Source organism: Amblyraja radiata, chromosome 46, assembly GCF_010909765.2.
Source record: "Amblyraja radiata isolate CabotCenter1 chromosome 46, sAmbRad1.1.pri, whole genome shotgun sequence".
In the NCBI taxonomy this organism is placed as follows: Eukaryota; Metazoa; Chordata; class Chondrichthyes; order Rajiformes; family Rajidae; genus Amblyraja; species Amblyraja radiata.
The window spans coordinates 3162534-3180216 of NC_046001.1; the positions used below are offsets into that span (position 1 = coordinate 3162534).

A 17683-nucleotide genomic window follows, 5' to 3' on the forward strand; every position below is an offset into this window, starting at 1 on the left:
TCAGTTCCCAAGCTGGGAAACATGCTTCATTTTAAGCAAGGGGAAAATGATATCATGAGCCTACATGTCAGTTTGTGCAAGAATATTTCTAATAATCAAACTGCTTGGATGGGAGGTACTTAGGCCCAACACTCTGGATTCCCCTCCATCCTAGTTTGAGACGCACTCTAAAACGCACATCCTTTGACCACAAGCTCAGCTGACTTGCAAGTCCTCATCACAAGAAGTCCTGAGAGTTGGTCAAGGGACGGTCTGATGTAATTGCAGAGACAGACCCGTACCCTACCGCTAATCTATCAGACCCCTCCATCGTAGTCCCTCAGTATGTCCTGCTCCCCCAGGCAGATAGTGAGCAGGAGTTGCCCTGAGAGTCTCACAACATTGACTCCAAACCCCATGGCATCAGGTCATATTTGTACAATGAAACCTCCCTCCCCGTTCCCCACAGCTGATGAATCGGTGTTCCTCCACATTGAAGGACACTTAGGAACGAGCGCTGCAAGAAGCAAGGGCAACAGATTGCGATCTGTGTGCGAAGGGGACAGTTCAATATCCATCATTAAAGGTGGTTCAGCAGCATCTCTGACAGAGCACTAAAGGACACGGCTTCCAGACTGTTAGTGAACCACAACCAGAGAGAAACCTCGATGGAAAAGCATCCCCTCTAGTTCCTATTAAATCTTTCCCCCTTCACCTTAAACCCATGCCCTCTGCTTCCCGATTCACAAAGTAATGAAGCTGTTCCACACCACAGTGATGGGAAAGCATCACTGCCCGAGCATATCCATTCCATAAATCACTGGAAGCTAAATTAATCAAAAGGCGTTCTTGCATGAATGTAACACCACTTGGTGGCAGTAGTCGTTTTGAGAACGAGCAGCTTGATAAGGTCACCAGTGACACCAACTGTAGGCTGTAGGAGGTGCAGTCACGATACTTGTGTCGAGATGTCAACTGCAATTTGGTCCAAAAACCATTCACAGATGATAAAGTTGTTGTACTGCTGTACTGATGAAACCAGGTCAGGAGAAGATCACAGATTGAAATGTCACAGAATGAGTCCACTCTGCCCGTTGTTCCCATGCTAGCCCTTTGGTAGAACCAGCCAATTCGTCCCACTCACCGGTGGTCCTTTACACCAAGCTCCTTGAGTTTCCAATCTAAACCCCCCAATTAAGGATTCATTCATTTCTCTTTTGAAAGTTACCGCTGAATCTGCTCCCAACGCCTCTTCCACAGTGCGTTCCTGATTACAACACACGCACGGGTCTTTTGCCAACTACCTCAAATCCCTGCTTACACACACATCTCTGCATGTGGCAATACACTTCCCCAGTGAAGGAATACATTTTAGCCATGTTAGCTTATTTCGAGTAAATAGGGGGCCCTGTTACAAAGAGGTTTGACATTTTCCTTTATTACATTGTCTAAGATTTGGGCTGGCAAGGGCAGCATTATTATCTGCCCCTAATTGACCCTTGAGAAGGTGGGGGAGAGTTGCCTGCTTGAACCACTGAAGTTCTTCACGTGAAGGTGCTCCCTCGGTGCTGTTGGGGAGGGAGTTTCACAATGTAGAGCCAGTGATGACGAAGAACCAGCAAGATATTTCCAAGTCGGGAGAGTGTAAGAGTTTCATAGAAGAGTACAGCATAGGACCAGACCCTTCAACCCACAATATCCAAGCTACAAACGATGGCAAGTTAAACTCACCTCATCTGACTACATGTGGATCCATATCCCTCCATGTGTCTATCTAAAAACCGCTTGAGCGTCACTATTGTGTCTGCCTCCACCACCCCAGGCAATGCGTTCCAGGCACCCACCACTCTGCAATCTCAAATAGAGCAATCCCACGTCATCTAAATTGAAACAGATGTTAGACTTTCCTTACAGGGGACTTTAGATTTTTCTTTATAACATAAAACTGAATCCTTATAGCATACTGGGCAAACACTTATATTGCCCACAAAGTCAAACATCTCATGAACCCGTGTAGGAAGGAAGAACTGCAGATGCTGGTTTAAACCGAAGATGCTGGAGTAACTCGGGCAGCATCTCTGGAGAGAAGGAATGGGTGACGTTGCAGATCGAGACCTTTCTTCAGACTGATCGTGAACCCAACCACTAGCTATTTGGGACTTCCATACATAGAATCCTTCATCTCTCTGCTCATTCATTGACCCTGGCTTTTAGTGATTTACACCCGGGTTTTTTTTTACCTAAAGCAAGCAACTTCTCATTCCTCACTCTGAACTAATGTAATGTTCTGCTCCGATCCATCTCATTTACTGCATCAATACCTTGGTGTCACCAGCAAAGAGAGATATATGGCCTGCTGCTTTATTTAATACTTCTTTAAATAGAAATGTACTATTGCTGCAGAGATCCTTGGTGAAATACCTCTCCTTGCACCACCATTTAATTAAGGGGTTGGACAGGCTAGATGTAGGAAGATTGTTCCCGATGCTGGGGAAGTCCAGAACAGGGGGTCACAGTTTAAGGATAAGGGGGAAATCTTTTAGGACTGAGATGAGAAAAACATTTTTCACACAGAGAGTGGTGAATCTGTGGAATTCTCTGCCACAGAAGGTAGTTGAGGCCACAGTTCATTGGCTATATTTAAGAGGGAGTTAGATGTGGCCCTTGTGGCTAAAGGGATCAGGGGGTATGGAGAGAAGGCAGGTACAGGATACTGTGTGTTGGATGATCAGCCATGATCATATTGAATGGCGTTGCAGGCTCGAAGGGCCGAATGGCCTACTCCTGCACCTATTTTCTATGTTTCTACGTTTCTATCAATACCTTGGTGTCACCAGCAAAGAGAGATATATGGCCTGCTGCTTTATTCAATACTTCTTTAAATAGAAATGTACTATTGCTGCAGAGACCCTTGGTGAAATACCTCTTCTTGCACCACCATTTAATTAAATGGAGTATATTCGCATTACGCAGTTTTCTACTTCCTGCCCCATTCCCAATTTAAACTAATTAGTTGCTCCTTTCACTTTCTTGGTCGGGAACCCTGTTAAGACTTCTCATAGGTACACAAAAATGCTGGAGAAACTCAGCGGGTGCGTTTCTCCAGCATTTTTGTGTACCTTCGATTTTCCAGCATCTGCAGTTCCTTCTTTAAGACTTCTCGTGATTAACAATGGCTACATCTTCGACGTTTGTTCCACCCTCAAAACATTCAAATACCTTCAAGTCCATGCTGCCTTCTTCCTGATCAGATTGTTTATTACGAAGCTTAGATCACATAGCTCCTTCCGGCGTGAAATCTGAACCCTCGGATTTGATAAAAACATTAAAACAGTTTGATATAGAACAATACGCAAAACTGTCAAGTCACCCATTAAGTGCCCGAATTGAACACATCTCAAAATCTATTCCTTAACTATGGTTTAATAATAGCAAAAAAATTAATTCTTAAATTTTGGAAGGGTACATCAATACCAACGCTTAAAATGTGGATTGCATCTGTTGTGGGTACAACAGACTGGGAACAAGAATTAGCTATAAAAATTTCAAAAGAGAGCTGGGATAAACATTTACTACAGGTGCATAAATGCTCGATCAATGTACGACATACGCTTATCCAATTCAAAACATTACATAGACTATACTATTCAAAAACTAAATTAAATAAAATCTTTCCTAATGTTTCACCAATCTGTGATAAATGTCTGTGTCAAGAAGCTACCATAGCGCACTCTTTTGTTTTTTGTACAAAAATCCAAAAATTCTGGCATGGAATATTTGATATTTTTTCAAAATTAATTAAAATAAAACTGGTACCAAAACCAGAATGGATCATTTTTGGGATATCGGAAGGTATCCCTGAATTAAACGTGTATCAGAAGAATTTACTCAATTACGGGCTAATAATGGGAAAAAAGCTCATACTTAAATTCTGGAAAAATGCGCCCACACCAACAATAAAAATGTGGATATCAAATATGTTTGAAACATTACATCTGGAAGAGATGAGACTCCTCTTAGCAGATAAAGCAAACCAATTCCAAAAGACGTGGTCTACGTTTATGGACCTATTACAAGCATGAGGTGCAATAGTAATTTTAAAAATAAATAAATAAATAAATGGTATCAGGACCTGGCATTGGGAGATAAAACAACAAAAACAGACTTGGTTGGTAGTCTTTCTGCGGAGTTTAATGTTATAATAGAGCGATTGTCCTTACTTTCTTTTTCTTTCTTTTCTAGGGTCTACTTTCTTACTTTACTTCCTTCTCTAACTTCTTTTCTAAGGGGCTTTCTTTTCCCAACACTCTCCTGCACTTCACAACTCTTGCGCACCTTCTTTACTTTCCTTACTTCTATCTTTTTCTTAAAGCTTTAAAAAAAAAAAAAACGAAGCGGTACAAAAAATGTATTAAGATATATGTGTTGTGTGTTATTGTAATTTACCGTACTTCTAATAATAAAAAAAAAAATAAAAAAAAAAATGAAAAAAAAATGTGGATTGCAAGTATGTTGGACACCGCTCATCTTGAGGAAATGCGATTCCTCCTAATGGATAAATCAGACCAATTCATAACGAGTTGGTCTCCATTCGTCGTTTTTTTGGAATCATATGGTGCAACACAATTGTAAAAAATAACTGTTTCAGGACTGGACGAGGGTTGGTCAAGATTATAAATAATGATCTCCTTTTCTTTTTTATTTTATTTTATTTTCTCTATTTTCTCTCTCAACTTTCTTCATTTACTCGTTTTCTTTTTTCACACACTATATATTTCACATCTTTCTATCCTTTACTATCTAACTTCTTTTTCTTATTCTAATCTATTTTCAATGTAACAAAAAAAAAAAAAGCTGTACATAAAATGTATTATGAAAATATATATTAGGCACTTTGGTGCCATATGACTGTACTTACTTCTAATAAAATAAAATATTAAAAAAAAAAAAAAAGTGCCCGATTCAGTATAAAAGGTTAAAACGCTCTACAAACTGGATACTGTGTTTTATTAAACATTATTCAATCACAGTGTTGTCCAAGTATTAATCAGAGGAAGTAGGTATCTACTTGGTCTCATGGGAAACTTTCATTGCAATGGTTGCATTATTCACAAAGCAAATCCATACATTCTTGAATTAAAGCAACAAGCACAAAAGATTCATATTAAAAAGAGGCAGACATACATACAAATTTTAATAAAATGACTGGTTAGCTACCAGAGACAAATATCTGGTATTTAGCTATTTACTAAAGGCAAGATGAATGCTGTCATCAAACTGGCTATTTTTTAGCAGCAAGTTGCCATTCCAAAAATTCCAAAAGGCAATCTTGGTCATTGGTTTGTATATTAAAAGGATTTGGATCTCCGACTTTGTCGAACATGGCTGAAACACCACCAGTGGAAAAGAAATACAGCCCTCCCAACAACTTGAAGAAAACGAGAGCGTCTAAAGATTGAAATTGTGGACTTTGATTGCAGGTCGGCTGCCTCGATACTGATAATGTAGTGATTCCCAATCAGATTTTTAACACCAGGTTGCTCAGCATTCTCAGCTTTAGATACTTCCCCTGCCCAGCTTTCTACTTTCAACTGGGAGAGAAATCCATTTTGGGGATTAAAATAACATTACATTCATTACAGTGTGCTCACTCTCCATTTCCTTACTGGGCCTTGCCCCTTGCATGAGAACATGTTTCTCAGTAAAGTTGAGAAGGATGCCCATTGTTTCAGAGGCAAGGTTCATTACTAAGATACACATTCATAAGATATTAACATGGCCCATATACACCATCGCCAACACACAAAGGACTGTACCCGATAAACACAAAATTCCATTTTAGCTCATCAATAAAAATAGAAAATTATGACCATTCTTCTGCAGGTTCATTTATTATTGATTGCGATCATTGATCACAATAAATGTGCCATTACACATGGCAAAGTGCAAATTGGCTGGTTCATGTGCTAACACCCAGAGATGTGCTTGAATTATACTGAGAGTCGCATGTCCCTAGAAGTCCATATCATCAGAATCTGTGTTGCTCGATGACTGTGCTTCTTCTTGGCTTTCCCCCCACACAAAGCGATAATTATCCTCCAACTGTTGCTGCCTCTGTTGTTCTTTATAAACCTCTTCACTGCCGCCAGTCTATTTGAGAAAAGGAAATGTTATCAGTTTTGGTGCATGCACCTTTTCATGTCAACAGATGAAAATCTTGACAAAGGCCTCCGTCTTTGTCCCACCCCACCTGTTTTCCAGCTTTCTCCCTCCCCCTCCATTAGTCAATGTGAAGGGTCCCGACCTGAAACGTCACCTATCTATGTTCCCCACAGATGCTGCCTGACCCGCTGAGTTACTCCAGCACTCTGTGAAACGTCACCTATGCATGTTCTCCAGAGATGCTGCCTGACCCGCTGAGACTCCAGCATTCTGTGAAACGTCACCTATCCTAGTTCTCCCCAGATGCTGCCTGACCCGCTGAGTTACCCCAGCACTCTGTGAAACGTCATCTATCCATGTTCTCCACAGATGCTGCCTGACCCACTGAGTTACTCCAGCACTCTGTGAAACGTCACCTATCCATGTTCCCCACAGATGCTGCCTGACCCGCTGAGTTACTCCAGCACTCTGTGAAACGTCACCTATTCATGTTCTCCCCAGATGCTGCCTGACCCGCTGAGTTACTCCAGCACTCCGTGAAACGTCACCTATCCATGTTCTCCACAGATGCTGCCTGACCCGCTGAGTTACTCTAGCACTCCGTGAAACGTCACCTATCCATGTTCTCCACAGATGCTGCCTGACCCGCTGAGTTACTCCAGCACTCTGTGAAACGTCACCTATCCATGTTCTCCCCAGATGCTGCCTGACCCGCTGAGTTACTCCAGCACTCCGTGAAACGTCACCTATCCATGTTCTCCACAGATGCTGCCTGACCCGCTGAGTTACTCCAGCACTCCGTGAAACGTCACCTATCCATGTTCTCCACAGATGCTGCCTGACCCGCTGAGTTACTCCAGCACTCTGTGTTTTGCTCAAAATTCTAGCACCTATAGTTCCTTATGTCTCCATCAACCATTACAATTTCAGATTCTCTTCAAGTTTGCTCTCGATGGAACAAACCTTACCAGTAAATTGATGAGTAGTTCTCGGAAGGATTTGGTGTCTTCTTCAGATAGCCAATGCATATCGTCATCATCATCCCCAAGTGATCCAGTTGTGACGATCTTCACTTCAATTTTGCCTGAAGGAAAAGCCAGTGGTGAGGCACAAGTGATTGCCATTATCCATCCTTGAAAGTTTATTCCAATTTATTTTATGTTAGCAATGCTTCAATTTCCACAGGACGTTATTGCAAGCTGCAAAATGTTTAAATGCTTTCTCAAATCCCTAAATATGTACTTGATTTCTAAGAGCTATTTCAGGTCAGAGCTGAAAGGATTTACATCAGAGTTTAATACAGTCCTGTGAATATTACGTTTTGTGCGATTTTCATCAAGTAATTAGACCTGTGTCTATCAATGCTTCACTCGATCTAACCTTTCAATGCTATTTTACTTGGCTGCACTGATTTATTTTCTCTGAAAGGCCAAAATCTTAACGGGCATGTCCCACTTAGGTGATTTTTCAGGCGACTGTCAACATCAGTTAAAATCTATGAAACAATAAATGACATGCATACATCTACAGATCAAGTGAAACGTGGACGCTACGATGCACTCCTAAAACATTTCCAACAATTAGAACCAGAAAACACTTTCAGGAAATATCAATCACTCTTCACTGGCTAGTGGAATCAGGGGGTAAATCCATTAAGCAGCATCAACATGGTGGTTGGAGCGGTAGAGTTGCTGCCTTATGCCCCTGTCCCACTTATGAAACCTGAACGGAATCCTCTGGAGACTTTGCGCCCCACCCAAGGTTTCCGTGCGGTTCCCGGAGGTTGCAGGTGGTTGCCGGAGGTTGCAGGTGGTTGCCGGAGGTTGCATGTAGGGAGACTGACAAAAACCTCCGGGAACCGCACGGAAACCTTGGGTGGGGCGCAAAGTCTCCAGACGTTTCCGTTCAGGTTTCCTAAGTGGGACAGGGGCATTACAGCGCCAGAGACCCAGGTTTGATCCTGACCACGGGTGCTGTCTGTATGGAGTTTGTACGTTCTCCCCGTGACCTGCGTGGGTTTTCTCTGGGTGCTCCAGTTTCCTCCCACACACTCCAGGTTTGTAGGTTAATTGGCTTTGTTAATTTGTTCCTTGTGTGTGGTGTAGAACTAGTGTACAGAGTGGACGTTGGTCGGTGTGAACTCTGTGGGTCAAAGTGCCTGTTGTCACACTGTATCTCTAAACTAAACAGCCGTGGCAGGGAGGCAGAAGCGTGTAGTCTATGATCATAAAGAACAGGAGCCTACTATAAGGTCACCACTATCCAATATGAAATCAATATCACCGTCCCATTTTTTGGCATTCCACATTTTGCTTCACTCCACCTGCCCGCTACTACTTGACAATGTGATGCAATGAGTATCAAAGTACATTCAGATCAATACAACTGTAAACGGTGCTTTTAAATCCAGGACAGCGTGACTGCATACGTGATATTCTTGGACCAAACTGAAGGCTTCCTCATTGGTCTTGTGCCCTAATTTCTCAAATTACTTGTGCACTACAGCGGGGAAGAGGCTGAGGAAAGATGAACAGTGTGGGAAGCAAGGCACACTGGTGAAATACAGGACAATGTACAAGCTCACACTGGGCCCCACACAGTGATGCTGCAATTATTAACACTTAGCAGTTGAACAAACTTGGATTGTACGAGATAGTAGTAGACAAAATTTTAAGGGGTATAGATAGGGTAGACAGTTAGACCCTTTTTTACAAGGTAGAAATGTCAATGATTTGACATTGAGCAGAGCTTTAAGTTGAGAGGGCCATAGTTTAAAGGAAGACAAAAGTGCTGGAGAAACTCAGCGGGTGCAGCAGCATCTATGGAGCGAAGGAAATAGGCAACATTTCGGACGGAAACCCAATGTGCGGGGCAGGTTATATATTTAGAGGTGGGTGACTGGAACAAGCTGTTGAGAGTGCTGGTGGAGGTGGATATGATACTGGCATTTAAGAGGCTTTCGGATAGACACATGGATATGAAGGGAATCGAAGGGTACAGATCACGAGCAGGAAGTAGAGATGAGCGCAACTTAACATTGTGTTCAGCACAGACATTGTGGGCCAAAGTGTCTGTTCCTGTGCTGTTCTTGGTATATGTTACAAGTTGAAGCCAATAGGGGAACTCAAATAAATGGGATGAAGTCAGTGGGCAAGGAATGGAGTGAATAAGGATTTTTAGACTTTCCAGTATTTGGTTGCAAGCAACTTTGCTCATCCAATATTAGATGCTGGGCAATGAGTCTGAAAAAGAGGCAGTGAAGAGGTCACACGAGCTCATGGCAAATGAAGCTGGGTGATATAAGTGCACCAACGTTTCGGGGACGAGGGTGCAGGAACAGGAAGAGAAGCCATTACTGGTGACTCTTAGGCCATGGCAAGATGGCCACAAATGCATGAAGAAGTTTATTGGCCAAGTATTCACATACAAGGAATTTGCCCTGGTGCAAATGGAACAAATGTTGTCCTATGAGCGGAGGGATACCAGAGGACAATGGTGTGGTCAACTGCGGCAAAGGCTACAGGCCCGCTGAAGGAGAAAGGGTACGTTTGTCAGTGATATAGGAATCGGAGTGCGCCATTATCCAATTTCCCACCCTATCAAGTGTCCTTATGACACACACAATTCCAACTTGTGTCCCCTTGATGAAGGCGTAGCCCGCTTCACTTCAGACGCCCCTGTGGCTGGCAACTATTCATTCAAGCATTCTGGGCCAGTTGAAAATTGAGGCCACAGACAGGGAAGTTGACACAGAGGGGCTCTGAAGGAGACTCTCCACTCCCTCATGGAAAAAGAACCACTTCCTTTCCGTCAGACTAAAGGGGCTGTGGAAGATTTGTCGCGTCAGTACAAGTAATGAGTCTGCAAAACTACCTTCAGCTTTCAATCCCGCTTTCTCCAGCTGCTCTTGCACCACATTCTGAATCTGCCGGAGTTGGGGATCTGTGCTACTCATTTCACGCACTTTCATCTCTTTACGCAGCGGACTGCTTGGGTTGATTTTTGTGACTCGGACTTTAACGTGCCCTTCAGTCTCGTCATCATTTTCTGAAATGCAGCAATGGCAAAAAGTATAAAGGCGATCTTTAAATTGTAAACCAACAATACTCAAATCTCATTTAAACACAAAAATGCTGGAGAAACTCAGCGGGTGCAGCAGCATCTATGGAGCGAAGGAAATAGGCAACGTTTCGTCCCGAAACGTTGCCTATTTCCTTCGCTCCATAGATGCTGCTGCACCCGCTGAGTTTCTCCAGCATTTTTGTCTCCCTTCGATTTTCCAGCATCTGCAGTTCCTTCTTAATCAATCACATTTAAACACCATGTACTCAACAAATAAAATGTGAAATTCGGACTGCCAGTGATTTTAAAATAGTTGGAGATAAAATGTAATCACTAAAAAGGGCCTGTCCCACTTATGCTATTTTTTCGGGGACTGCCGTCACCCGTCAAAGTCTCAGCAGGTTGCTGAAAATTTTCAACATGTTGAAAATCCAGTGGCGACCAGAAAAAGGTACGACTCTTTGGGCGACTACTCACGACCATACAGGCGTCACCCCGCGACATGTCTTTAAAACATTCTTTACCCAAATGAACAGGTATTTGCAATTCTCTAACCGACAGAGTTGCGGATGCTCTGTGTTAAAGACAAACAGATTTTGGATACGAAAGTGCCGCAAAAAGTGCAGAGACACACAAAAAATAGTATTGGTGAACTGCAATCTTATTGAATGGAGGAGGAGAAACTGCAATCTACTTTTTCAGTGTTCGACACAAGAAGCCAGAGTAACTCAGCGGGTCTTGCAGCATCTGTGGAGAAAAAGAAGAGGTGACGTTTGGGGTCGCGACCCATTTCTTCTCTCCAGAGATGCTGCCCGACCCGCTGATTTACTCCGGCATTTTGTGCATATATTCGGTGTAAACCAGTAGTTCCTTCATACAGACTTTTTCAATGTTTAAATTCATTATAATCCCAAGAATGATTTCCAGCAACCAGCGCATGACTGACACTCGACTCAATCTCCTGGTTGCTGTTCTTGAACATTAGTAGAATAGTAGTAACCCTGCAACATTATTCCATCAAGAATAGAAACTTACTAAATTCTTAAAGGGTTGGACAGGCTAGATGCAGGAAGATTGTTCCCGATGTTGGGGAAGTCCAGAACAAGGGGGTCACAGTTTAAGGATAAGGGGGAAATCTTTTAGGACCGAGATGAGGAAAACATTTTTCACACAGAAAGTGGTGAATCTGTGGAATTCTCTGCCACAGAAGGTAGTTGAGGCCAGTTCATTGGCTATAGTTAAGAGGGAGTTAGATGTGGCCCTTGTGGCTAAAGGGATCAGGGGGTATGGAGAGAAGGCAGGTACAGGATACTGAGTTGGATGATCAGCCATGATCAAATTGAATGGCGGTGCAGGCTCGAAGGGCCGAATGGCCTACTCCTGCACCTATTTTCTATGTTTCTATGTTTTCTATGAAAGATTATCACCTATAACTCTGCTGTTTTGAACCTGGGTTGGCAATACATTTGGAAACCACCCAACTTTCAGCACTGCTCTGAATTTTAAGTCCTTTTCCATCCATTATTACCCTGTCCACGACTTTCACTGTAAACTTTACATATAATATGGAAATAATATTCAAATAATACTTTGCATCTCCCCTCAATGGTTTTGCCATTTGCAATGTTTCTCCGTTAAGATTTCCCTTAGATCCTTACTACATAGATCCTTAGTAAATAACTTGTAACTATTGCCTCCAGGGCTCGGAAAAATACAGGGAAAATGGCCCAAATGACATGGCAATAATCACACTGACTGGTAAGGCTTTGATCCCTGGTCTCAAGCAAGTTATCAATGTCCCCCAAGCTGGTAATGACATTGGATTTAACGCCTATCAGCAATGTTTACTCCGTTGAAACAAAGCACAAGATATTTGCTGATAATGAGTTTGAGTCCAACTGTTGGCCCTATCAGGGGCTATCAGAAAGAGGGCAGGGTGTGAGGGTGATAAAAGCGAGGTTTATGGACTTGTACTAACAAAAAAAGCCTTGTACCTGGTGTTTTTTTGGGAGAGTGACTGGGACTACCCTTGGCTGGGTCACTGTCCTCTTTGTTCGAAGCTTCTTTGTCTTCAAGCTTATCAATGAGTTTGTTTAGGGTCGTAACCAAAGTCTTGGAGGCTTGATTGCGATCAAATTCCCCTTTGAGACCCTCTGCTTCAAGCTCATCTTGTGCCTGAGAAACATGGTCACACACAATTTCATCAGTATAATGATGTAAATCTACGTTCAGTTCCGCTTTCTCGTCACCAAGCACACAAAACATTACACAACACAAATCTTTGATCAGCAAGGCGGTAATTTGGCTGGGAGGTGCAATGTGGTACATTCGACGAGTTATGGGGCTGTCCCACTGTACGAGCTAATTCAAGAGTTCTCCCGAGTTTCCCCCGATTCGAACTCGGAGAATTACGGTAATGGCCGCTCGTGGGTACTCGGGGCTCTGGTGGACATTTTTCAACATGTTGAAAAATCTTCATGAGCTTACTGCGTTTCCCCGAGTACCTGCCGTTAGCGTTACGAGCCGCTAAGAGACGTCCCCGAGCTCTGACGTAGCCGCTCCGTACATTCTACGTGCTTACGAGTTTGATTTTTTTTTTTTTACTCGGGAGAGCTCTTGAATTAGCTCATACAGTGGGACAGCCCCTTAAGGAAGCTTTTACACATTAGTGAAGAGCAATTTCTAGCAATTCGTTGCAGAAAGGACAAGGATATTGTATTATTTTCACAAGAGCCTTAACCTTCAGGGGGACCCGGTGGGGGGGGGGGGGGAGGTTGCTGGCAATGTGGTGGCACGCAGCAGATATGACTGTTCGGTACTTTTGTAACATTGTCGGCGTCAAAACGTGGCGACACGTATGTACTGCCTACGCCGTATGCAAAGTAAGGCATTTCACTGTACCCAGGTACATGTGGCAATCAAGTCGCATTCATTCATTCAATTTTATAATACGACTGCAAGTTGAGCAAACAATTCGGAGTTCAACTTGGGGGCTTCAGCTCCTGATTGCTTGCTCGATTACATAGGATCTTAATGTCAAGGCACCACTCTGGACACACTACAAATTCTGCCCACATCCACCTTTAGACAGTAACGAAGCCTGAAACCTAATGGACCAATCTTAGCATCCGCAAGATTTTTAATTGCCGCTTGATCATCTTCTTGCCCCAAAGCACCTACATCACTGCAATTCTATCCACAATGCCGCAACACGAGTATTACATACGTCATCCATCATACAGACACGGGTCTCAGGGCCTGTCAAGTTAACCAACCCAAAGATGTTACTATTTATGCCAATATTAATTACTCACTTCATCAATAAGGTTTTCAAACTCCTTCTCCATTTCTTCTTTGACTTCCCTTTTAATTTCAGACATTTTTGATTTGGGTAGAGACACTTCCTCTAGTTCCTTTTCAAAGTCTTTCAGGAGCTCGTTCTCTTCATCATCTACTGTCTCCTCTTGCTTTTCCAAGGTGTCTTGTTCGGCCCGGTCCTCAGGATATTCTGCAGAACTCTCGGTCGGATCCTTGTCCTCTCCTTTCCGCTTTCACCCGCCAGAAAGCACAAATTAGCTTCGATTCTAACAGACACACCAGCTGGCCACCGTTCACAACCCACCCAGGCAAAATGAAAACTTTTATGCCCCTGTCCCACTTAGGAAACCTGAACGGAAACCTCTGGAGACTTTGCGCCCCACCCAAGGTTTCTGTGCGGTTCCCGGAGGTTGCAGGTAGTGGAAGCAGGTAGGGAGACTGACAAAAACCTCCGGGAACCGCAAGGAAACCTTGGGTGAGGCGCAAAGTCTCCAGAGGTTTCCGTTCAGGTTTCCTAAGTGGGACAGGGGCAAAAGCGACAATTTAAGCACGTCAACCTAACAATTTGTAGAACAACAATTCTATGGTCGGAGCTTGTAACGTAGCATGCAAAGTAACACCGAGAATTTGTTCCCTGACCATTAGTTTCAGCAAAACTATTTCTGATGCTATAAATGCAAATCAAAAAGTTACAATATATTTCCATTCAAAATATTCTTGAGATTTCAGTCCAAGTCTCAAGATATGGAGAACTCACAATGGGAGAGTATTAGTGTAATTCAAAGTAAAAAATGCCAGTACAGAGTTAAAATTCTTACTAAATGTGTTAACTCTACAGGACAGGAGGGGGCGCAGGAATGAAAGCTCATTTGGATATTTGAGTGATTATTCTCACCCATGATAACTTGGTTCATTTAAACTCGGCAGTGGGGGTTGGGGTGGGGTGAGGGAGAATATTAGGTATGCATTCAACCAAGACCGTGTTTACAATGATATGTCATCCATATTCAGGTCGAGTCGGTTATTATAAAGGCTACAAGCAGGCAGATCTAAACCCTAGCCGAGAATGAAGGTGGATCTGGTCGTGAATCCCAGGGCAATGGGACAAGCTGGATTGCTCTGAGAAAGAGCAGGTGCATACTCAACAGTCAGAAGGGTGTCCTTTCTAGCTGTGACCATTCTGTGGTCATGTCATTTGGTTCTGTGATGGCAGCAGTGAAATGGGACTCCATTAACCTGCCACTAAATGTCATTAAGCAAATTATAATGGTCAAAGCAGAACACCATCATGAAAAGGAGTGAAATTACATTGCAGACATTTCTTTGTTTCGAGATCAACGTTTGAGAATGGAATGGACAGGATTATATTCAGTACCTTTTCAGTTTGGTCTTTTAATTCTTGAACTAATTTTGCAAGATCATCGGGATTGCGTATTATTCTGAACTGCATTTTCTCATTTCCTGAAAACAAAAGAGCCGAGTAGTGTGGGAGAGAAGTGGTGCGGAGACAAGAATCACAAAGCCTTTGCAAAGATTACATGGAGATATTAAAAAAATTCTAATATAAAAATTAAAAAAATTAAAAATGGAATAAATAAGCTTTATGATGATGGATTTCTGATGGGTCCCTGGTGGGAGACCGCTTTTCGGGGCTTCCGCAACGGCGACTTCTCCCGCCCGAGTTGCGGGGTTGAAAATTACCTGGAGCAGGGCCTTATATCGCCCGGTGCGGCTTTAAATGGCCGCTGGACCTGCTAGCGCACGCCGGGGGTTCCAACACCAAGACCCGGAGCGTGGCCTTGCATCGCCCGGCGCGGCTTTAATGGCCGCGGGACACTTACCATCGCCCACCGGGGGCTTTGACTCTGACATCGGGAGGAGAATGAGGAGTGCAGGGGGAGAGATAAGACTTTGCCTTCCATCACAGTGAGGAGGAGATTCACTGTGATGGATGTTTGTGTAAATTGTGTTGTGTCTTGGTTCTTTTTCTTGTGTGTATGACTGCAGAAACAACATTTCGTTTGAACCTCAATGAGGTTTAAATGACAACAAATAAATTGTATCATTGTATCATTACAATATACCTCCATATAGTAAAACCTAAATCTTGTAAAAGGTATAGATATTTATTCATTCACAGAGGTAAAGGGAGCAATGCACTGCTTTTTGAAACTGAAGGACTGCAATGTCGTCTGAGATCTGGTCATGGACAAATGGAAACAGTCCTAATGCACACATGGAAAAGGGAGGCTGGAATGGGCGGCTCAACTTTTTTTTTTACCTTGGTCATCCAGAGGATCATCTTCCCCAGTTTGAACCGTTTCACTCAATTTAGAGTCAGCCTAATAAATAAAAACATTTGTCATTACTGCAAATCACAAGCAAAGGACTTGAAGGACACGAACACTGACACACACACACACGTTAAAAACTACAACGTTTAACCTCAACTGAATTAAACAACCTGAACCACCAAGGAAAAGGTCTTCAATGCACAACTTAATAGGAATGAAATCCATCATTTGTTGGTTGGTCCAGTGTGCAGGGAAAGGACATATGGGTCCCAGCTCTAAACGACATTGTCTGTGCATTCCCACCACAGATGCTGCCCGATACCGTTGAGGTCTTCCAGCACCGTGTTTTTGGCGCCAGAATCTATGGACCTTTGGAAGACAACCAACGCATCCACTACCTCTCAACCCACTTCTTTCAAAACTCTAGGATGTCAATCAGGTTCCTGGAATTTATCAGCTTTCACACTCACTGATTTCACTTGCACTGTTTTTTTGTACAATTATAGCATCTGCTTCTCTCCAAACACAACAGATCAATGAGAAAAATAAATCAAAAATTCTTGACAATACCTCTTCAAGCTTTTCTTCGGAAGAGGGATCGGCAGTCTCTGGTTTGCTGATTTTATTCCAGAAATCCTCACCATAGTCATCCTCCTCAATCGCCTCAGGTGAATTGAAAGCTTCACTTCCTGCGAGTTAATCAAACAAGCCTACAACTGTTGGTCCATTGTCAGAGTTTAAACTGTATGCAGTGTGTGTAATAGATAGAGTATGAAAATAAGAATATTTTCCATTTCAGATTTCTCTGATGTAAGGTTGGAATTTGCTACACAAGTCTATCTGTCTTTGATCTTCTATCAAAGATTGTTAAGGGCTTGGACACGCTAGAGGCAGGAAACATGTTCCCGATGTTGGGGGAGTCCAGAACCAGGGGCCACAGTTTAAGAATAAGGAGTAAGCCATTTAGAACGGAGACGAGGAAACACTTTTTCTCAGAGAGTTGTGAGTCTGTGGAATTCTCTGCCACGGAGGGCGGTGGAGGCAGGTTCTCTGGATGCTTTCAAGAGAGAGCTAGATAGGGCTCTTAAAAATAGCGGAACCAACACTACTGAGTGGAGGACCTTCGTTGCTGCCCTACATGCCAGAAAGCATAATAGGCAGTAAGTAAGTAATAGAGTCAGAGCATGGAAACAGGCCCTTTGGCCCATCTTGCCCACATTGGCCAACACGTCCCAACTACACTAGTCCCACCTGCCTACGTTTGTTCCATATCCCTCTAAACCTGTCCTATTCATGAACCTGTCTAATTGTTTCTTAAACATTGCGATAGTCCGTGCCTCAACTACCTGCCCCAAGACCTCGGTGTCGGAGTGTGGGAGCAAACTGAAGATCTTGGAGAAAACCCACATGGTCACGGGGAGAGCGTACAAATTCCGTGCAGGCAGTACCCATAGCCGGGATGGAACCTGAGCCTCCGCAATGCAAGCACTGAAAGGCAGCATCTCTATCGCAGTGCCACCGTGCCTCCCTTGTTTATAGTGAACAAAACAAACATTAAATACAGACCCAAGAGATAAGGAGAGTGCTAAAAGGTCCCCATTAGTTCCTGGCCTGCTACCCCTATGAAACCTTGTTTTACATTACAGGCTCGGTGCTGTAGAGTTCTGACACGCAAGAGGATCTTGGTCTACTTCTTGGAATTTCAGCTGAATAACGCCCTTCAGAATAAATGCGCAGGAGGTGTGGCAGCAGAGAGGTGTGGTGTTGCGGAGCTCCCGTCCAGACACAAAAGTGGGTGAATTTAAACATCTTTTTGGACTTCGGAGGAGGCACAGCGGAACCTTTAACATCTTGGAGTATCGCTGCGA

At 43.2% G+C, this 17683-nt stretch overlaps 1 protein-coding gene across 1 annotated transcript in view; it reads right to left on the reverse strand.

Annotated features, from left to right (window-relative positions):
* Positions 1-4969: 4969 nt before the first annotated feature.
* The window catches only part of os9 (OS9 endoplasmic reticulum lectin), a 37222-nt gene continuing 24508 nt past the window's right edge, over positions 4970-17683 (reverse strand). The window contains exons 8-15 of the mRNA XM_033015836.1: positions 16386-16504; positions 15803-15863; positions 14897-14982; positions 13518-13751; positions 12198-12378; positions 10015-10188; positions 7110-7225; positions 4970-6129 (exon numbers count right to left, since the gene is read on the reverse strand). Of these exons, the coding sequence (XP_032871727.1) occupies positions 5992-6129; positions 7110-7225; positions 10015-10188; positions 12198-12378; positions 13518-13751; positions 14897-14982; positions 15803-15863; positions 16386-16504 (1109 nt within the window). The 3' untranslated portion in view covers positions 4970-5991. The remainder of the gene's footprint in view (positions 6130-7109; positions 7226-10014; positions 10189-12197; positions 12379-13517; positions 13752-14896; positions 14983-15802; positions 15864-16385; positions 16505-17683) is intronic.